This window comes from Amblyomma maculatum, chromosome 3 (genome assembly GCF_055883805.1).
Source record: "Amblyomma maculatum isolate TAMU_Amacu chromosome 3, ASM5588380v1, whole genome shotgun sequence".
Lineage (NCBI taxonomy): Eukaryota > Metazoa > Arthropoda > Arachnida > Ixodida > Ixodidae > Amblyomma > Amblyomma maculatum.
Window position 1 is genome coordinate 59,660,076 of NC_139346.1, and position 22,705 is coordinate 59,682,780.

A 22,705-nucleotide genomic window follows, 5' to 3' on the forward strand; every position below is an offset into this window, starting at 1 on the left:
CCCCTAACGCTCAGTAATATTCTACGGGAGCTAAATATTTACCTTACGTCAAACCCTCGAAATAATATTCTTACCAGTGTCTCTCGAGTGGCTAGGTTTTGAAGGGGTACACTTCCCAGGTAATAATCTTCAACAGAGGGCTTTAATAAAAACATCTGTGGACAAAAAATGTGAAATTTGTGAGTCCATATATGTTCTATGTAATACTCTCATCACTAAATGATGCAAATGAGTTTATTAACAATGGGCATTCAAGCTTTGCTCAAGACTTCAAAAGCAATATGACTTCTGCTTGTCCTAATAGTGTACAGTGAATGTGACTGTTGCCTTCTAAAAAGCTTGCAACCGCAGTGTTATGGGTAAAGAACACCGCATAATACGCCGATACAAACACCCTTGACCATACGTGTCTTCATATCTATATCTGTATTCTTTGAATCACCTCCGCTTCTTCTCTCGGTGTGGATTGGCACCTAAATGGGGAGAAGCCAAGAGCCCTGCAGATGCTTACAGATATCTACTCGAGCTCCCGTTTTGCACTGGCCTACTTCTTTGCCATATTTTTTTCTCCTCAGCCAGTTGATTCCTACGTCTTTACGCAGTATTTCCCTTCTCGCACTCATGTTCGTTCGTCTCGTATGAATGAGCTTGGCTGAGAGCCTGCCCTGTTAGCCGTTGTTTATCACTTTCCTTTGTGAATCCTCTATATCTTTCGGCGCTTTTCTTCGCCCGCCCACAGCTAAAGTCTTCAACAGGACGGCTACAAGTATTCGACCGCCATTGCTTAATAAAAACAAAAGTTTCTGTATCACTTTCTAATCAGGTGTCACATTGAATACAGTGGACTCGTGCAATGTGTCAATCATAGATTTACCTTTGTCAAAGAACGGTAGAGCAACGCTAAATTCACCAAGTTTTTGAGTATTCAAACAAAGAGGTTCAAATTCAAAACATTAGATAAAGACATATATTGCGTTAAGAATCTGTAAAGCCGTAAATGCACTCCTGCCTTGATTTCGTTTTAAATAAATTAACTAGCTAGTGAATATCAATATACCGCTTACCTTGTTGAGGTGGTATTGCAGGTTAATAATTTCCATTGCAATCCCAGTAAGTTGTATGCGTCTCCTGAAAATCCGAGCTATAATTGTCATGCGTTCATTGTATTGCTCAAATATTGGCTTCTCCTTGGGGTTACTGAGGACGAGGAATTCTTTAGGCAGGTACAGCTCTGGAGGACCAATCTGTGCAATGAGCGATGAAAGCGCAAGCAAATTTGTACGCCAATTAATAGGCGAAATTTATGTCCATTTAACGCTTTACCCGTTATCCGCGTCTTCCTCAACACGCAACCTAACCGTGCAGCTTCTAAAATGATGCTTTGCGATATGTACGGACGAAGCAAGCTTTGTATGAATTACTCCACGTATACAGGCCTCTTGCGGTGCCCAGGAGAAGGAAAGAAAACGGTGCTAAATAGCATCCTCCATGCGACTGGTATGTGACATAAATCTCTGGTGATGATGATGATGGATTTTTATGGCGCAAGGGCGACTCAGGCCATAGAGCGCCAAACTCAAGGTTAACGGTGTACTCAAGTTTGCGTAATGTGATTGTTGTAACGTTTCATGAAGGGATAAAAAACAGTGGTGTATACGGCCTAAAAATGCATTTGCTCTGTAATATCACTAAAAACAGTGGTGTATAGGGCCTAAAATTCATTTGCGATGAATAATGAGCTGGGAAAATATTTAAGAAAGTATATGAGATGCTTTAAAAAATCTCATCCGTCCTCTCAAGGAGGAACGGGCTGAGACCAACGTCGATAACAAAATTACATGCAAAAAACCTACTTGTGATAAAAATTTGAGCACCTGATTTAAAGGAAATAGCAGATTGTCACCAATAAAAATGGATGGGTGTGCAGGTATTTGAAGAGTGTACAAGGAGGGAAAATGACGTCTCCTTTCTGGTTCCAGTTGCGCACATATAATGAAAACATGAATGACAGTGAGCCGGTCCCCATATCTCAAACAGTGCGGTGCAGGAGCGTTAGTTAAAAGATATGTATGTGTTGTGTAGTGTGACCAATTCTTAGTCTGCACAGAGCTACTTTTTACATCTGTCTTGTTTTTTTGTGGTGTACCTGCCTATGGTTGGCTTGATTGTGTGCAGTTTATTTTCTGTTGCTGTGTCCCATTCCTCTTGCCATATTGTTGCCGAATTATGCTTTTTATGTGTGGCTTGAGGTCATGATATGTTATCTTATTAATTTCTGTGTCATTTCGAAGGGCAGCTGATGCAGCAAGCCTATCAGCTGCCTCGTTACCTGGTATATAGCGGTGGCCTGGCACCCAACACAGTGTAATTGTAATTTCTAGTTTATGGGCAAGCATAAGGGTGTTATAGAGTTCAGGACTGGGTTCTTATTATGCCATTTCCAAAAGGATAGGGACGTTAAAACACTGAGGGAGTCTGTGTAGATGATCGGCATCTGAATTTTATTTTTCTATAATGTGTCTCACAGCTAAAAGGATACCATGGCATTCAGCGGTAAATATACTAGTATGTCTGTTCAGGGGTTTTGACTGGGAAAACTGTGGTCCATGTGCTGCACAGAAAACTTGAGCAGACTTCGAAGCATCAGTGTAATATTCATCACAAGTGTACTTCTCCTGAAGTGACATGAAGTGCTGCTGTATGGCAATGGGGGATGCCTGTTTCCCCACTTCAAGAAACGACAGGTCACAATTAACAGCGTGCATTTCCCAAGGAAGAATTAAGTTTTTTATGGTAGTTGTATGCAGACTGGTAACTGGAACGTCCAGATATTCAATATGAGTGGCAACTCTGATTGGGTATGGTGGGGTCAGAGATGGTTTTCTTGAAAAAAGTGCAGTGCTAGTTTTGTCAAGCAGGAGCCGGCGACATGGATGATCCAGTTGGCATAGAACCTTCATAGCATAAGTTACACAAGTAAATTCTCTTCTTCGTCGCAGTGACCATCGGTTCGCCTCGACATAAAGGCTAGCAATTGGGATAGTTCGAAAAGCACCCGTGGCGAGGCGAAGGCCGAGGTGGTGCACGGGATCAAGCAATTTTAGAGCAGAGGATGATGCGGACCCATAGACCATCGGGCCATAGTCAATGCGTGATAGAACTACACTATTCAGAAGGCTCAGAAGGCAGTCGCGGTCCGTCCCCCTGAAAGGTGAGAGATTAATTGCTTTGAGAGACATCAGTCGCAACTGTTTTATGTGGGCAATGAAGGAAAGCTTTTCATCAACAACTACACTAAGAAATTTATGTTCCTTTTTAAGGGCTAGGCTCTGATCATTCCATGATGTTGGGGTCTGACGCCAAGCTGCTTAGAAAAAGTACACAAACACTTTTTTCAGAGTTAAATTTAAACCCATTGTCATCGGCCCACCTGGACAATTTGTTAACATCTAGCTGAATCTGTCTTTCACAGATGGCCAAGTTGCAAGATATTAAGCTTATCTGGATGTCATCAACATATACAGAGCAAGGAATGGTTTTTGGCAACACACTTTTCAAAGAGTCCATTTTGACTATGCAAAGTGTGCAACTGATAACGCCACCTTGAGGGACACCGTTTTCCTGTATGTACTGCTTTGAATATGCATTGCCAAAAGGAATTTGAATGATCGTTCAGACAAGTAACTTCGTATTGTATTTAACATGTTCCCTGTGATACCAAGAGAGGAGAGGTCGCGGATGATACCATAGCGCCAAGTGATATCATATGCTTTTTCAAAATCGAAAAAGACAGATAAACAATGTTGTTTGTGTGCAAAAGCATCCCTTGCATATGTCTCAAGTGCACTGAGCTGATCAGCAGTTGACCGCCCAGCTCTAAAACCAGCTTGGTTTTGATGAAGAAGACCATTGTATTCAAGAAAATCTAGAAGGCGGCGATTAACCATTTTTTTTCAAAAAGCTTGCATAAGCAGCTTGTTAGAGCAATAGGCCGATAACTGGCAGCAAGAGTGGGTTCTTTTCCGGGTTTTAATATCGGGATAATGATCGCTTCCTTCCATGTTTTAGGAATGCGTCCTGTGGCCCATATTTTATTATACAGGCAGAGTAGGGTGTCAAGCGTGTCCGTAGGCAGGTGTTTGAGCATTCCATATGTGATCCTACAGGACCTGGTGCTGTGTTCCTTCATGTGCCAAATGCAATCTTCAGCTCCTGCATGGTGAAAGGGCTATTGTACCCTCCTGTGCACGGTCTTTTATCACATATAGGCTTCCTCTCCTCAGTTACCTTGTGCCGCAAAAAGGAATCTATTAGTGCGCTGAGCTGAATACGTATTCGAAGTGTTGCCCTAGTGTGTCTGCTTGGTGTTCAAGAGAGTCACCACTGGTGCTGACAAGAGGCGTTGGGATTGTGTTATACCTTTTAGTACTCTTTTTCTGTTGTATACTTTGTGAGCATCAGAATAAGAGTTCACAGAAGAAAGGATGATGCCCAGCTTTCTCGCTTGGAAATGCGTCGAACACGTTTGCCATTTGCCTTTGCACGCTTAAATCCTATTAGGTTTTCAGCAGTTGGGTATCGGCGTAACTTCGACCATGCCTTGTTTTGTGTTTCACGGGCAGTCTTACATTCTGCATTCCATCACGGCCTTCGTTTGTTTCGTGGCTTACTTGATGTTTGTGGGATGTGTTTTTCTGCAGCATCTATAATGTGCAGCGTGATCAAGTTTTAGATTCGTCAACACCTAAGGCAGTAACTGATGAACAGGGCAGAGCTGAGTGTTCCCTGAACATCTCCCAGTTGGCCGCATATTCTTTAAATTTCCTGGGACTAGATGCATTTACATTTGTATTGCCTGTGTACTTCACAAATATGGGAAAATGGTTACTTCCATATAGATTGTCAATAACAACCCACTCTGTAGCTGCCAAGAGCATCGGAGGGCCAATGGCTAAATCAATGGCTGTGTACGTGTTATGAGCTGAGCTGTAGTATGTTGGGTGTTTTGAGTTGAGTAAACATGATCCTGAGGACAACAAAAACTTTTCAATTAGGTCACCTCGGAAGTGCGTTCTTGTACATCCCCATAATGGGTGGTGGGCGTTAAAGCCTCCGACCAGCAGCCATGGTTCTGGGAGTTTGTCAATCAGCTTTTAAAAATTTGTGTTGGTTTTTGCTCATGAATACACGAAACAGGGATAATTAACGCAAATATGTTATATAGGTGGCAAAACGTCCTCGTGCTCGTAGCTTTCCGGTATCCAGTTCAACGACTGCCTGGGTCGCATTCTTTGGATGCCCCTCCAAATTTTCTCGGCACTGCACGGCTCCTTCCTCTCTTTACGACACTAACGGGATGAATCGCATAGATAAATTTCAGAAATGTGTAATGTGCTTCAACTGTACAGTGGCGCAGGTCTGCATTGGCTGGTTTAGAATTAATCATGTGGTCCGAATGGCGTATTGATTATATCGGCTTCACAGTACTTTTTTTGCAACTATACACCAAGAGATTTATTTAAACCACGATTTCTGTGTACCGTCATTTTCTGTTGCTTCATTCTCAACTACATTTTCGCAATTGACGAACAGTTGAACAATTGAATAAAGTGGCTTAATTGTCAGTTGATCTAGAAGCGATGCATGCATTTCTGGTTTGAGCTGGCGGTCAAGTAAACTTAGCATGAATGATCTTTATTTCAACCAGTCCGAGGGACTGCCCGCGTCAATCATACAGTAGTCTTACTCTGTCCAGCTCTGAAGGAAAGTTATGAAGACGAATATGAAAATATTTTGTGCATGGCATCCCAAGACGTAAGTGACATCCCCATGTTTTGTAGATGAAGGGGTGCTCAGCAAAATTAATGTCTCGTGTATTCAATACTTCGCCGAATATACTTTTTTCTCTTCGGAAACAATAGTCTGCAACTGTGTCACAGATACGTCTGTGATGTAAGGCGATTGTGTTTGCAGCCTCAAGAAGAAAGGAAAAAGCTTGAGCCCACTCACGAAGTTGCCGAGATACACATTGCAGCGTAGGCAGAGCCAGTAAGATAAATATTACCTAGCCAATTTTATTGCCTACACGAGGTAACACCCCTACAATATTCGTTTGAAAACTCAAGAGCAAGATGCCCATAGGCAAGTAACGACTCGTTTTTATGTTATTTAAGTTACTGTTTTAGAAGAGCCATTATCTAACAAAATCAAAATGCGCTAATTATGACATTTCAAAAGTCTCTAATAATTTGATCAACATTGGTGCAGAACGAGAGAGAGTTTCAATCGCAAATTTAAAAAACCGAAACTATTAGGCACATATATTTAGCGATCAACAGAAACGTTTTTTGTGTGTCCTGAATTCCAGCCTATTAGCGATAAAAAATTACCTGAATATATTTAAGCCAACTATCTGCACCGGTGTTTCAGAAACTTATATTTACAATAATTTACCATATTTACTAGAGTACGATACGTCAGAATATGATAATGAACCAAGTATTTTATTCTTTGAGTAGATTTGCCAGGAGCAGAACATCGCAATGAGGAAATCGACATGATTTTTGTATATAGTTGACAGGGAGAGACCAGCTATTTAGTTTTGTAATCTCGGCACTGAAGCAAAAGAGTGCGAGAGTAATTTCATTTATTAAATTAAAGACGGACCAGAAAGGCAAGTCTCAGTCCTACTCAGATTCTAAACTATAAACGATTTTTCTCTAACATCCAATTTGAGATCAAAGTTCTAGAGAAGGCAGCCGTGATATTAAAAATTCTTGGCAGCGACTGCAGTTTCTTATTGATGGAGCAAGGCTCTCTAGACCATCGCGCAGCTATCGCACTTACTCCGCAAAGGCGTGTCCAAACAAAAATAATCTTCGATGGGTTACTTTCAATCCTGCACACTCTCTTTATGAAGAACGCTCCGAGCAGTGCAAAAGTATCTGAGCCAGGTGCACGGATTAGAAGTATAGCGAGGAGAGGGAAAGCAATAAAATTTAAGCACAAGAATGCGCCATAAATTATTCACTGTATCTCTTCGAACGAAACGGCAGTCAAAGCTATGCAAAACGATAGACGAGGGAGAGATTTAAGGGGGTCTCTAAAACTCAAAATTTAAATTCGCTATAAAGAATGTCCATTTTTGCGGTGCACGAGTAACACAAACTGCCTGCAACTCGTGCAGGAACAGAAGCGCGTACATGCAAGGTGTAGGGTCGGCTGTGCCCCATCCGCCCGTACATGAGGTCCCTGCGCACTCGCAGCGTGAACAACCCCGCGAAGCCCATGTGGAGGAAGAACTCGCGCAGCACTTCGAAAACATTCAGACGCTCATCTACTTCCAGCATGGGCCAGCGGGCTAGTCCCACACGCCGAAGAACTGCTCGGATAGCCTCCACCGCCAAAGTCTGGTTTGGGTGGAACAGCTCTGCAATGGAAGAATTGAACACACTGTCAGAATGCAGGTTTGTAAAGCAAAATATGTACATTTTAGCGACCTTGGCGCTAGTGGCTGATGCGTCTATGTGTCTGAGTGTCGTAATGCACATCTTGGCCCTCCAGCAATTTATTGCCGCATTTGATGATACATTAAACCAGCCGACACTTTTCCACTGTCCAGAATAGTGGAAATATTATTACAATTTCTCAAATTGCAAACCGTCATTTAAAATGTTGCGAAGTTCACCTCAAACCTATATGTAGGATATCTTGCCGTTCATGTATCTCAGTATGTGTGTTATTAATCCTTGCAATCGTAGCGCAGTGCATTTATTTGAAGGTCTAGATCAATGACACTACCTTTGACCTAGCTTAAGAGCATCTTTTTCCGCCCCAGATTAAAGGGACAATTTAGGAAGTATACGAACAGCTCAGTTAGGCGTGAATCAAAAAGAGCGCAAGAGATGAACACCAAAGCAGAGAATCACAGGACGAGTTCCGACTCAAAGCTGAAGGTTTGTTCAAAAACGGAAGACAATATACGGAAAACATGTAGCACCCTATAAACAAATGGGCAAGTCAAACACACGTGCATGCAATATCACTTTCATATAATACAATGGATGGTTTCCTAACGCATCAGCTTGTTCTATTTCTTCATGTAGTAGGCTTCCATTTCCTCACGTGTTACGTGTGACGGGGGCTTGTACAGGATATCAGAATAGTGCAATGAAGGATAACCAGATTCGCAATCACGGATGTGTAGATCGAATTGGTATGTTTGCTGGCATCCACGTTACTTGCATGCTCTTTAAAACGTGTAGTAATGGACCGGCCTATCTGCCCGATATGCACTTATCCACGTGACATTGGGATTTCATAAACTGCACCTTCAGCGCATGTCTCATACTTAGTTTCTTGCTTAACCCCATATGTTATTCCAGGTTCTTTTTTTGGTGCTGGGCCTTTATTTCCAAAATAGATGAAACACTTTTAGGATTCTTACGTTAAGAAAACCCAACCTCTATGCCATATCTTTTTACCAAATTTTTAAGATTGTGTGACAGGCTGTGCACACAAGGGAGAGCAGTAAATATTTTTTTCTTTCCGTCCCTTTCCTCGCACTAGGCGCCAAAGCTGAAGCTTTAAGCTTTTTGGCGGTCTTGTTACAGCCAATAATAGAACATCATCAGAGTAACTAGATGCATCAAGTCTTCCAATTTGATCATTTAAGCTGCCGACTACCATATGTTAAAATTTGTGATAAAGCAGACATCAGAAATGAGACTATGATTCCTGTTTTCATTGTCTTGGAGTCCTAGGTAGGTATTTCCAGCAGATATGGCTCGTTTCAACATTAAAGCACAGATGTAAAGTGCAGACGCGCCATATCTGCTGGGAATACCTAATTAAGTTAGAAACCCGATTGTTAAATACTAATTTGCATCACTCCAAGGCAGTGAAAACAGTAACTGTGGTCTCGATTATCTATGATGTCTGCTTTTCAAACTCTTTTAAACCTATGGTAATCGTAGCTTCAATGATCAAATTAGAAGACTCAATGCATCTGGTTACCAGGATGATGTTCTTTTATTGAGCGGTGACAAGATAGCCAAAAAGCTTAAAACTTCAGCTTTGGAGCCTAGTGCGGAAAACGGGAAGGAGAAAAAAGTTTGTCGTTCTACCTAATGTAGGTCGCGTGTCACACAATCTAAAAAATGTGGCGAGATATGACACAGGGGTTTTTTTCCGCACCTAAGAAACTTAAAAGTGTATATGCTATTTTCGAAATACAGGCTCAGATCCAAAAAGAACCTAGAATAACATGTGGGGTTAAGCATGAGCTAAGTATATGCCATGCGCTTAAGGGGCAGTGTGTAGTTTATAAACGCAGTGTCATGTGCACAGGTGTACACTGGAAAGACATTCGTGCATTAATCGTGCATTAATACACGTATGAAATAGCATGCAAATCATTTGGACGCAAACGAATGTGATAATCTCGTTGACCACTTCCGTGATTGCGAATCTTGTTATCCTTTGTATCACTATTGCGACACCCTGTGCAAGCTTCTGGCCCGATTAACACGTGAGATAATGGAGGCCTTCCACACGAATAAAAAAAAAACAAGGTTTTGCGTTAGTAAACCATCCAAGTCTTTGCATGAAATTAAGATTACATGCCTTCATCCTAAGTAGCAACATGTGTTTTCGGCTCGTTCGCTTTCATATAGGGTGGTCAATATTTTTCATATACTGGCTTCTGTTTTGAACATACTTTCAGTTGTGAGTCAACGCTCGTCCTGTGGTTTTCGGCTTTGGTGTTTGCCTCTTGTGCTGTTTTTCATTCAATATATTTCCCTAACCCACCCGTTTGGCTATAGTGTTCAGTAAGATGAAATTGATAGCATCCACGTGAGAAGCTCCGCAGAGCTACAAAATAGATCTATACAGTTTTATCAGAAACTTCTAAAGTGAAGTGAACACGTAACGCTGGTACCGGGAACGTCTGACTTCAACTTCAAGTCCCTTTTATGCACTAAGTTGGTATGAGCATCAGCAATTTGGGACCCATCCAAAAAGACTCTTATCGATTCCATCGAAGCTGTTCAAAACAGGTCTGTCTGCTTTATAGATTTGAATACTCTCGTGCTGCCTGTGTTTCACTTCTGAAGTCTAACCTCAATCTACCTGATTTGAAAGTTTGAAGAAATATTTCTTGTCTATGTCTTTTTCATAAAGTGGCCTTTCATAATTTTTCCATGAAACGCGAACGTATAGCCCAACCTACGTATGTACGTATCATACCGCACAGACCACCGCCATAAATGTTTTGTTGCTTATTGTCCCATAAATGTGCTTTTGATTCATTTCTGCCCAAGAGAAGTGCAGACCGGAACCGCCTTCCCTCCTCCATTACATCCATTTGTAGACACGCTTTCATTTAAATTTTCCATTTCTAACCATTTTTAGGTGGCTTTGTTGCATTTTGTTGTTCCGGCGTGTGGCACGCGTTTCACCGCTTTACATGGCATGTGTTCTTTTATTACATGTGATTCTCGCACATTGTTTGAGTCTGTTATGTTTATAATTCCTAATTCATCTGTAATGTCTTCAGGCCCTAAGGGTAATGTAATAAATAAATTTACTTGCAAAATAAATAAAATGTAAATAAATGAATAAATAAAAGCTTCAACTTCACAAGCATCATCAGCAAAGCTTCTGCGGAATCTTTAGAGCCGTTTTTATAGCCGTAAAGCTGCGCTCGAGGAATATGTCCAAATATGGAAGTCAATCTATCGGTTGAATGATCACTTAAATACTTTAGAGGACAACAAGAGCTCGATACGGGTTGGCACAATCTAGGAGGCGTCTGCGATGCGTAGTGCTATATTAAGAATTTTTAGATGTGTTGGCATAGTGCGTACGCTACCTTTAAGCACTCAACTTACCTCCTTTACATTTGCTGTAGAAGCTGCGCATAAACTCATAGTCGGAACTGTGTGGCTGATCATCTTTGCTGTCAAACTTGGCAAATACGTCTGAAAAGAAAACATGCATCAATGATCAATGTTGATTAGGATACACGCACTGCCAAAAGTGAAACAAGTGACTCAATAGTTCAGAGCGGCAGCAAACTGCAAGTATGTGAAAACAGTCGCCTAATTTTGGCCGGTATCCCAGTAAGCGACATGCATTTTCACACTAAATAAACATATACGAACTCCTCGATAACCTAAGACAATTTTCGAGTTACATTCTCACTCGCATAAAGTGTTATTAAAAATTTATTTTTATTTTGATTGGGTAAATGAAATATTCCTAGTTATAGGATTTCCAAGTAAGCTTTTAGGAGTGGAAGAATACCAGATTGTTCAGTCTATCGCTGATACCATTCATTGTATAGCCATGGAAGGTTTAGCGATGACACACACACACACACACATACGAATACTTGTCTCCCGCATGCAATGTAGGGCGAACAAGAACCTTTAAAAAACTGTGCAATGGCCGCACTCCTTGCTCGCGCAGTTCGCTTTGCAGTCACAAGAAGAAAAAAAAAGGAGCTCTTGCATTGAAAAGCATAACTGTAGCTCTGAGGCACACCACAGAGGGTGGAGGGGGAGGGGTGTTGTTGGTTTGCAAACACACCTTTTTATCTCGTCCCGTCTCTACTGTATATCAAGAGAAATTTACAATAAGAGATGTCTCGAATTTGTGCCTCGACATAAATGCTATTCTTAAGGCCAAGAATGCAATGGAGCTCTAATTACATTAAGCGATGATTGTGAGCCTGTTACCGCCACATATTCACCTTGGAGGACCAATGCGGCCTTGTCGAGCATCACGAGCCACCTATCCGTAATGTGGCGCCTGCTGACATCCATGTTCCCTGCGTCTGTTGAACTGCCCCCGCAAGCGAAGCTCTGGAAGTCGTCGCACGGATCTACGCTGTAGTTGATCGTCGACAGGTATTCTGAGGCTGCGCGAAGAACACCGAGCAACCGTAAGAATGCTCTTTCCGCAAGATATTAAAACCCCAGAATAATCAAAACTTTCGCCTGGAATCTGGTGAACTGTCACGCCAATATCGTCAGAAACCCGCTGATTATGTGCCTATAGCGAGAGTAAATGTGATTGTCGGTGTAGTAAAACGACTTCTCCGCCATATATTGCAACCGCCTTCAATAATGTTTTTTTTATTTGCGGGAGGCTTTGTTTAATTGTTAACGGTTCCCAAGAGACACGTGCACATTGTTGCCATATCCCCTTCAGTGAAAAGGCATGCAGTTTGCACGGCATCTGCGGAACTCTCAACTGCTGTACTGCCCAAAACTAGACCAGTGCCAAAGTGTGCCCTGAGGAAGTACGTCAAGCTTAGTGTAGTCACGTAGAACGCATCAGTAGAGTTTTGTAGAAGGCATAGGTTATAGAAAAGCTATTAAATTTACCCGCCTTGGCAGTTCCGTAGTTACTGACCTCGACTGCTGATTTAAAGAAAGCGGAGTCGAATCTCGGCCGCGGTAGCCGCTTTTCAGTGAAGGCGAGTAGTAAGACGCTCGTTTGCTGTTCGATGTGCGAGGTATAGGAATATCCTATGCGGTCTAACTTTACAAACCACTCCTCTACGCCCTTTCTCACAGCCTGGGCCGCTTTGGCAGATTAAACGCTATAAGCCAACCAAGACGGCTATCGAATTTAAAAGATCTAAGACGCAGGGCACGTCATTTAATTACGGTTTTTTACACCTTCTTTGTTGGCTGAGGTGTTCTTGCTACCAAGCGAAACAGCTGGTTTCAAACCCGGGTGCTTCAAGCCTAAAGTGCGCTGAAAGAGCGGAGAAGATGTTTGTGGCTATTCTAGGTAAGGAAGCGGTATACTCAATATCGGGATTTCGTGTTTTCTTTTTTGTATTAGTACGGAAGCAATACAGTATATGATTTAGAATAAAATTCAGAGGGGTGGCGCATGCATTGATGCAAAAGGACGGCATAATCGCAATCTTCTGCAGCGACACCTCTTGCCTTTGGCGGATAAACCTGAAATGGCTATATGTTTACCGTACCTGTGAGTATTAATGATTACCTCATCCTTTTATTGCATATGACTTGCAGGTGACAAGAGTTTAACGGTTAGAAGCTATGTTCATGATTGTTAAACAGAAAAATTGTACTAAAGTGCATTTATTTCCAAAAACACGCGAGCCGTTTCTTTCGTTAGACGCTAATCTGATATGGTGGCATGCGCTTAGGAGGCTCGCCAGCGTGGATTGCAGACTACGTTTATTTTGGCCCCTGAAGGGTGGTTCTTTGTTTATATTTGTGACATGTGGCCTTACGCAGCTCTTCATAGCCATTACCGCATTTGAGAGTCAGAACATTATATCGCTAAACGCAATGCTACCCGTATTGTTGGCGAGGCAGCAATGCAAAACAGTGTACTATAAGGACACACTTTATTAAAGGATCACCGCTCCTGACTGTGCCTACAAAGGAAAATATTCGTAGCATCCATGGCTATCACGATGTCAGAAACTACGATCTCTCCACAGCTACAAACTACAGCATGCAATGTTAGGAGCAAGCGTTTGCGGTACCTCCAGTGCACAGCGAAGTCAAGGAAAACTACATTGATGCGCCATATGCCGCAATTGCGCCCTGTTGCGAGACTAAGGGAAATTTCGTCTGAAGCGCACTTTGCGCACGCCTATCTTTCCTTCGCTATCAAGCATGCCTTGTCGCTTGCTTCCCAGGGTCCGCTTTTGACGCTCATTGCTGCCGCTGAATCGCTATGCCTCCATCATTTCTCAGGGTGCGGTACGGAAGGAGCCGTCAAACTCCGGTCATCGTCCTGCGAAAGCAGCCTGGCAGTGAATCTAAACCAGCGCTTAAGCGCCTTTCAAGAGTCTGATAAGCGCTTTACGGGGAAGCAAGAGACAAGACATGATTGATAGCGCAGAAAGGAGAATACCCAGAAATGTGGCGCAACAAACAGAATCACATGAGAAGAAACAAAACATAGGCGAACACTCAACTGTAGTATGGATCTGAACACACACTTCCGCTTCACCCCTCATCCTCCTCTACACCCAAGTACACCTTCTTCTGACACCTCTTCTTTGCCAAGGAGATAGTAGCACATTCATTCCAGCAGAGCTCAAGCATCATTCAAGCATGACAGTCACAACTTCTACACCCAAGTACATCTCCACACATCTCTTATTTGCCAAGCAGGTATTACCACAATCGTCTCAGTACAACACAATCATCGTTCAAGCAGGACAGTCACAACATCCACCACACGGACACACATAGTAAACAACCACCACACATATGCAGTAAGACATGTCCATCCAAAGCAAGTCACTTGTCAAGTCCCTATGTAAACAAAAGGAGCTGCAACGTACCTGGCATGTCTAAAAAGCGATGCGAGCATTAAGCACATGAACGTGCGGGAACGTTCCTGGCCACAATACACGTTTCGTGTATTGTGGCCATGTTTTGTATTTTGATTTTACTTTTCCTCATGTTCATTTCATTAATGCTCGCATCGCTTCTGAAACATGCCGGGCAAGTTGCAGTTCCTTTTGTTTACACAGGGACTTCATAATTGACGGGCTTTCGATGGACATGTCTTACTGCACATTAGTAGGGGTCGTTTTGCTATATGTGTCTATGTGATGGGCGTTTCGACTGTCCTACTTGGACGATGGTTGTGTTGTACTGGGACGATTGTGGCAATGGCTGCTTGGCAAAGAAGAGGTGTGTGGATATGTACTTGGGTATAGAGGAGGTTGAATTGTGAAGAGGAAGTGTGTGTTCATATCTATATTACAGTTGGTAGTGTGCGCTTGTGTTGTGTTTCCCCTCATGTGGTTGTGCTTGTTGAGCCCCATTTCTGGGTATTATGCAGCACTAACTCGCCCCTCAAGCTTTAATTTTAGGAAATGACAAGCATGTGCAAAGCGTGCTTCAGACGCAAGCTTTGTTAGCCTCGGCATCGGCCGCAAATGCAGCAGATGGCGCAGTAATGCAGTTTTCCGTCGTTCCGCCATGCACTGGAGATTCCGAAAGCTTTTGCTGCTGACAGTATGTATGTACAGTCATGAGCAAAAGTCGTATACAACACTTAGACGGTAGCGGAGCACGAGAGAACTGCACCCCAACTTTATTTGGCAAAAGCTATCAAAAATCGAGATATTAGTGGTGGTGCACCAGTTTTTTCACATTCATGTGCCGATGTTGCTGTCCCTTACCCTGCCGCTATATGGCTTTTTGATGCAGTTTTCCCGAGTCCTGTCCCTAGCTGAGTGTTGTATACCATGTTCGCTCTCGACTGTACATCTGCTACTACAGCATATGTCTACTTCCATTTAATCGGATTATTAAGTGCTTTATAAGATCCCGAAATTAATGAATCGCTCGAGCAAAGGCTTGCGCGAATTATCTCGTCGACGACAAACGCCACCAGACCTGGCCCCACGAGCCCTAACGGTTTTAGTAATATGCGTGCGTGGCACGCAGTAGATGGGCAGGCGCAATTGACTATAATAGGTAATATTTAATAGCCTGAGCTGACGCACAACGTGGCAGTGCATACGCGCTCGAGGTGGCTTGTACTCAGCTGCCACGTTCAAAGCCAAATATGCCTCGCCGATTAAGGTGGGTGAAAATGCTGCTCGACATCATTGGGACGAATCACGCTTCGTGGTTTAGCACTGACGAGCGCACACACACACGAACCATTGTAAACCATAGCCTTTAGCGCAAGGATTTCTTGCATATGTTGCTCCACCAACTGGAACAACAACCTACACTGGTCCAGAGTATGGCGAAGTATTAAACTAATGTAGTTGGTTTGGTTTTTAGGAAAAGGAAAGGTGCGTATATGTGTGACGTTTCGATAGACAACTACACTTGTTACTAACGGCAACCGGTACGTGATACATATGCTGTTGGTTTGAACCCTAGTCTCATATCAGCCTCCAACTTGACGAAGATGAATGCTAAATAGAGAAATGAATAAACATGACACCACCGTGAACGCTGCGCAAAGAACGGTTGCCTCAGGTTTTGAAATCAATATCACGTCATTCTCTAATTTTCATGCCTACAAGCGTTACACGATTTTGCTAGACTGTGAAGCTCCGGATTATAGAACTGTCGCATTAGAAAGCCTTCCTTGTGGTCAGGGCCGATGACTTCTTCACTCGTTAGATGTTTTCGCTTCAGCCTCTGCTGGCAATTTAGAAGCAAAGAGGTCACATATAAGCAGCTTTTTTCCCTTCATAAACCTATAGTCCGTTTCATATTATCCTGCAAAACGTCTCTTTCAGTTTCCTAAGTCGCTCCTTCACCAAATTACTTATGTCTCCGGCCCTGTTTTAGTGCAAGGTCCAAAGAGGTCTTAAAAAAAACATTTAGGCTGTGGTGGCACTCGGTTATCACTGCTGTGACGTGCCCTGACTGCAGGCTTAACTTTCGCCCAGATTTTATTCACTTAATGTGGCAATGTATTGAGTATCGCAATTGAAAGCAGAAAAATGGCCATATCGTCTTTTGAAAAGAAATCAGTACCGCGCCACTCATGGATACCGGCAGACAGCTATCATTTGTGAGATACGGGAGCCAAAGCTTCCTGACCATTGTGGGGCAGGAGTTCCAGCAAGACCTCTTATGGTCGAATCAGGAAGAAGCGAAATGGGTAGTACACTGACTCGGACCTTGAGTTGTGACTAAAGCTCTTTCCTCATTACCTCCCACTGCTGCATTTCGCCTTTTCGTCAAAAAAGGACTTTGATCAGTCAGACAGTTAATCAATAAATCCATCAATCAATCATTTCATTATACATCGTCGCTCATTATCCCAACAATTTTGACACGTGCATTAGAGGTGAAGAAGAAGGAGCGAAATCGGTAGAAGTAGAGGGCTTTAAATAGTCGGCCCATTTCCGGTGCCCGCGTTCTTGGTTGAGCTCTCTCGGTGCCTTTGTTCAGCGGTTGCAGTAATCATTTAGTGTAACAACTGTTACGCATCTTGTGGAGGTGCTGGGTACGCTTCCCGATTTGCGTAAACCTACAAGATAGAAACACGGATCTCACCCTGTTCCATCAGCGCCTAAGCCGCCGTCTGCGCGGCCAGTCACCTGAATTCGGGCCTCTTAACCCCTCGACGAGGACGACGCTGCCTCGACCGCCTGTTCTACCAGAAACGGCCACAGATAGCAGGTCGTCGGCACCCATTCTTTACCGCACGCCGCGGACACCGCCATCTTTCCACGGCGACGTGCACGAGGATGCGGAATACTGGCTGGACACTTTCGAGTGGGACGCCCGCTAATACGGCTGGAGGGACGACCGTAAGCTCGATAACTTCTATTTCGCACTCGAGGACTCCGCAAGGACATGGTACGAGAACCATGAAAACAACTTGTCCACCTGGGAGACATTTCGCCAAAATCTCTAAACAACATTCCTCAACGCAGACCGCCGGGAGAAAGCTGAAGGTGCGCTTCACCCTCGTAACCAGCGGGCTAACGAAAGCGTCCGCATGTATGTGGAGGACATGACGTGCCTCTTCAAGCGTGCTGACCCCTCCATGGCCGAGGAGACGAAGCTTCGTCACCTCATGCGCAGGATCACGCCGGAGCTTTTCGCCGATCTTGTGCGCAGTCCACTGCGTACTGTTGCACTCAAGCGACCATCATGGAGGCAAAGCTCCTGCAACGATCCCGGCAATACAATCGAGATGTAAGCCCACTTGGGCCCGCTGTTTCATCTTATTGTGTTCTCCCTCATAACGGGAGAATGCAATTTTTGGATCTGTCTTTGTTTTTTGAAGATCAACATGTGTGCTGGTCCTTTTCATCAATGTCGTGTAAGCCACTGTTAAATTTTTCATCAAGTCATTCAAAGTTAAGAACGGCATTGCTTCTGATGCAGTGAGTTCGGCCGTTACCAAGTCATGTCCCCCATCGAACTAACAAAGGTTTTCCGGATCAGGTGACCAGGCTGAGAAACTCAGGGCTGCCAGACTCAGTGGTGGCAGTAGCAGCGCAGAAAATCCTGAAACAACTGCACCGAAGCCTAATGAACGTAAGGACACAAAAAGAAAGAGGGCAAGAAAAGGAAAAATTCGCTTTCATCCCGTACTTTCATGGTGTTTGCCACGGCCTCAAGAAGGTGGCTCGACGTTACGACGTGAAAATTGTGTTTTCATCTAGAAACAAACTAGGCCGAGCATGTGCTGCTATAGAGCGGATTGTGTGGGTGTGGTGTGAAGCACTCTGATCCGTGGGTGGAGTGTGCCTGCAAGGTGGTTTACGCCATTTATTGTCCTGCGGCCTGAACTATACGGGTTAGACGGGGCGCTGTATTAATGTTCGTCTTTGTGAGCATGTCAGGTCACTCGAAGGCGGGTCGGAGACCCACTTCTCAAAGCAAGTCAAGGGTCATGACTGCACACCGCTGTTCCATGAATCACGCATTATCTGAGAACATAGAGACAAGACAGTCCGAGAAATTGCAAAGGCATTTGAAAGAAAACAGCCATGCGAAAGATGTGTACGCGCGCCGTCCTTATTGCTGCTTCATGCTGAATCTGTATGTCCCAAACATTTGATACAGTGATACGGTTCGACACCAGGTCGCTTTTGAAATGACCTTGTAAACATGGACCGGAGTGCGCATGTGTCGCCTTTTTGTTTCTTTGGGTATATTTTGGGTTTTTCACATCTATCCATGCGCCAATAAAGTTTGTCAGTTGAAAGTGAACACTTGGTCAGTCTTTCTCCGTATTTGTCCTCGTCCCTGTGGTGCCACAAGATGAATCCATACCAATTTGCCCAGTTTTTTACTCCCGCTGTTTCTTCGATGCCGCTAGGGAGTGATGTAGCCGTTTTACGTGACCTAATCAGGTCGATCACCAGGGAGGAATTACAAGCCCTCCAGCTGCCTCCTAGCGCGCCGTCTGTTACATCTCTGTCTGAAGTCGTCCGGGCGAGGTGCGCCTGGCATTACAGCAGAAACAACTCTCTGAGACTCCTAGACAGACTGAGGTCAGACCTATCTATGCCGCTGTCCTGTGTCAGGCGCCAGAACCAGCCTACGGCATGAATACCGCGGCTCAAGCAGTGCAGCAGTATGGTGTTTCCCGTGTGCCTGCCTGACCACTCTATCGGCGGCCACAAAAATTTGATGTGTGGCGTACACTGGACAAGCGGCCACTCTGCTACCACTGCGGTGAGGCTGGTCATTTTTTACAGGGCCTGCTCGTACCGACGAGTTGGTCTGCGTGGTATCTCGCCCTACGACCCTTGTCCATGCAGCGGCGAATGACCACTCGAAATAGAAGGTCATCTGTCTGCCCGTCACAAGCCTGTGACAAGACCAGGATACATCCCCTATTACTCTAAATTGTCATCGTCGCTGCGGTATCATTCCCCAAGTCCTCGCCAAGGTGCCAGCTTTCCTTAGCGGTGCTCTCCCAGTTCACGCCGGGGAAACTAATTCGTGCGGTCTTCGGAGGCAAGGTCGCTGCTGACGGGAAAACTGAAGATCCTCCGCCGCTCATACACCGATACGCTGATTTCTGACAGGGGCAGGGTAGCGACAGCATCCGACGCGCTACTTCTGGTTTGTGTGTGACAATTGACGGAACTGACACGGTCGCTTTACTTGATACTGGTGCAGTCTATTCAGTGATGAGCCACGCCCTCGTCCAGGAGTAGAGCAAGGCTTTGATGCTATGGTTGGGCCCTATCATTCGAAAGGATGGGAGTCACCTCATTTGCCAAGCCGCAAGGTGCACAGCCCGAATCAGCCTCCGCGGTTTCGTCTATGTCAGTGAATTCGTCGTTGCGCGAGTGTTCGAGAGATTTGATCCTCGGCTCAGGTTCCTGCTGGCAAACGATATTGTGATGTACCTACACGAGGCGCGACTCACATTTTCGACGAAGCAAGCCGTAGCGCACAGTGACACAGAAGACCCAGAAGTCAATGCTCTGCGTATTGTTAAAGACAACGTAATGCATGCACCACGGTCCAGTGGGCTGGTGTTAGTGCCCAACCACTCGTTTCACGACTACGAAGGTATTGCGGACCGTCACTCTTCGCTGTTGCTCGAGAAGGGAGTAGCTATCGTGCGCGGTCTTGTTGAACTGAATGACGGCTGTGCAACAATTTTGCTGAAGAATTTCACTAATGAAATTCAGCACTTCGCCAAGGGAACGGCTGTCTCCTTCCTCCACGACGTGGATGGGCTACCGAATCGGTGCCCATGGAGATGAATCTTCGGGACGAGGCCGCACCACCTAACGCCCTTCAGAAGGCTAAAATCAACCTGAGGTTGTCACCTCATCAGGAGAACCTTCTGTCGTCGCTGCTACTTGATTTTAAAGATTACTTCATGCCAAGCTCCAAGGTCAGGCGTACGCCTGTAGCCAAGCATAGCATCGCCACAGATTCGGCCACGTCACCTATATATCAGCGTCCGTACTGTGTTTCGCCTAAAGAGCGGGAGGCTATTCGAACGCGTCAATAAAATGCTTGCAGACTATGTTATACAGCCGTCAAAAAGTCCGTGGATGCCACCGGGGGTCCTGGTGAAAAAGAAAGACAAGTTGTGATTCTGCGTTGGCTATCTTTAACTGAATAATGTTACCAGAAAGGAAGTGTACCCCAACCCCAGGATCGATGATGCGCTTGACTGACTCCGAGACCCCAGGTTTTTCTCTTCCTTAGGTCTGAAAAGCCGATATTGGCAGATCGAGGTGGACAAGCGAGACCGCGAGAAAATGGCTTTCGTGACACACGACGGTCTGTACGCATTTAAGGTGCTCGCGTTAGGATTTTGCTTCGCTCCAGCCGCATTTCAACGCATAATGGACACTGTTTTAGCTGGTCTGAAGTGACATTCGTGCCTTGTGTACCTGGACGACGTGGTCATATTTTCGTCTAGCTTCGAACAACACTTGCAGCTATTGCTCATTGTCCTACAAGCTCTCCAGTCTGCACAACTAACAATCAAGCCAGAGAAATGTCATTTCGCTTTCGAGGAGTTCCGTTTCTTAGGACACGTCAGCCCACAAGGTGTTCTCCCAAACCCCGACAAGACGTTTGCAGTCTCCAGTTTCCTACGCCCAACCGATAAGAAGGCCCCCGACGTTTTTTGGGCCTCAGCTTGTATTATCGCCACTTTGTTAAAGATTTTCCTCGCCGAACAGAGCCATTGACAGCCTTGACTCGAGATTACGCACCCTTCGTATGGGGAAGTGCCCAAGACGAATTCTTCGAGAAACTCCGCCGCCGCCTTCGAAGTCCACCAATACTAGCTCATTTTGATGAGAATTCAGAGACTGATGTCCACAATGACTAGCAATCTCGGCCTCGGAGCGTTCCTCATACAGTGGCAGGACGGTACAGAACGAGTAAACGCCTACGCGAGCCGCACACTTTCTTGATCGAAATAAAACTATTGGACGACAGAAAAAGAGTGCCTTGCCGTCATCTGGGCAATGAGTAAGTTCCGACCATACATCTACGGATGACCATTTCGCGATGTCAGCGATAATCAGTTGCTATGCTGGCTAGCCAGCAATACAGAACCTTCTGGCCGGTTGGCCAGATGGAGCCTCACGTTGCAGGAGTACGATATGACAGTCGTCTATAAATCGGGTCGGCAGCACTAAGACGCGGACTGTTTATCACGAGCGCCCGTGGAACCGGCTACTCAAGACATCACACAAGATCGCCCTATTCTTTGTGCCATCAGCGCCTCCCATATGGCACAGATTCAACGGACAGACTCTGAGATGGCGCTACTCATTAAGTATCTGAAGGGTTCTAATGCTAGTGTACCTCATGTGTTTCACCGTGGACTACAGTCCTTCATTCTGCGGCGTGGAGTTCTCTACAAGCGCAACTTTTACAGCAACAAGGAGACGTTTCTGCTTGTTGTGTCATCCCCGTCACGCTCCGAAGTCTTGAGCGCTTGTAAGGATGAACCTTCCGCCGGCCACTTGATGGTCAGTCGCACACTGGAAAAGATTAGGCTTCAGTATTACTGGCCCAGTTTACTAGCATCAGTGCGGAAATACGTACCAACATGCCGCAATTGCCAACGGCGCAAATCTCCTCCTCTGAAACCAGCCGGCTTTCTGCAGCCCGTAGCACCCGTAAAGACCCCTTTTCAGCAAATTGGCATAGACCTCCTCGGCCCTTTTCCGAAGTCGTCCACAAGAAAACGATGGATTGTAGTCGCGGCAGATTATGTGACACGTACGCTGAGAACACGTCACTTGCAAACGATACTGCTGCTGAAGTCGCCGAATTCGTTGTCCACAACATCGTAATGTGTTATGGCGCTCCTGTAGGTATGATTACTGACCGTGAAGCTGCATTTACGGCCCGCTTCACTCAGGCGGTGCTCAAGCTGACGCATACCAGCCATAGACGTAGAACGGCCTACTACCCGCAATCAAATGCCTTGGTAGAACGCCTCAACGGGATCTTGACTGACATGCTTTCCATGTATGTTAATATTGTGCCCAAAACATGGGACCAAATCCTTCTATACGAATCATTCGCGTATAATACCGCGCAGCAGGAAACAACACGGTTTACTCCGTTCAATTTAGCCTTCGGTCGACAGGTTACCACTCCCGTGAATGCTATGCTACCCGTGGACACCCCTGACGGTGAGAGTGAACTTGACATCGACGTTGCCACTTTTGTTCAGCGCGCAGAAGAAGCGCGGCCACTGGCCA

General features: G+C 44.9%; 1 protein-coding gene across 1 annotated transcript in view; it reads right to left on the minus strand.

Annotated features, from left to right (window-relative positions):
- Window positions 1–6,462: 6,462 nt before the first annotated feature.
- The window catches only part of LOC146194841 (uncharacterized), a 59,302-nt gene continuing 43,059 nt past the window's right edge, over window positions 6,463–22,705 (minus strand). The window contains exons 4-6 of the mRNA XM_084596651.1: window positions 11,756–11,923; window positions 10,893–10,982; window positions 6,463–7,429 (exon numbers count right to left, since the gene is read on the minus strand). Coding sequence (XP_084452777.1) covers window positions 7,110–7,429; window positions 10,893–10,982; window positions 11,756–11,923 — 578 coding nt within the window. The 3' untranslated portion in view covers window positions 6,463–7,109. The remainder of the gene's footprint in view (window positions 7,430–10,892; window positions 10,983–11,755; window positions 11,924–22,705) is intronic.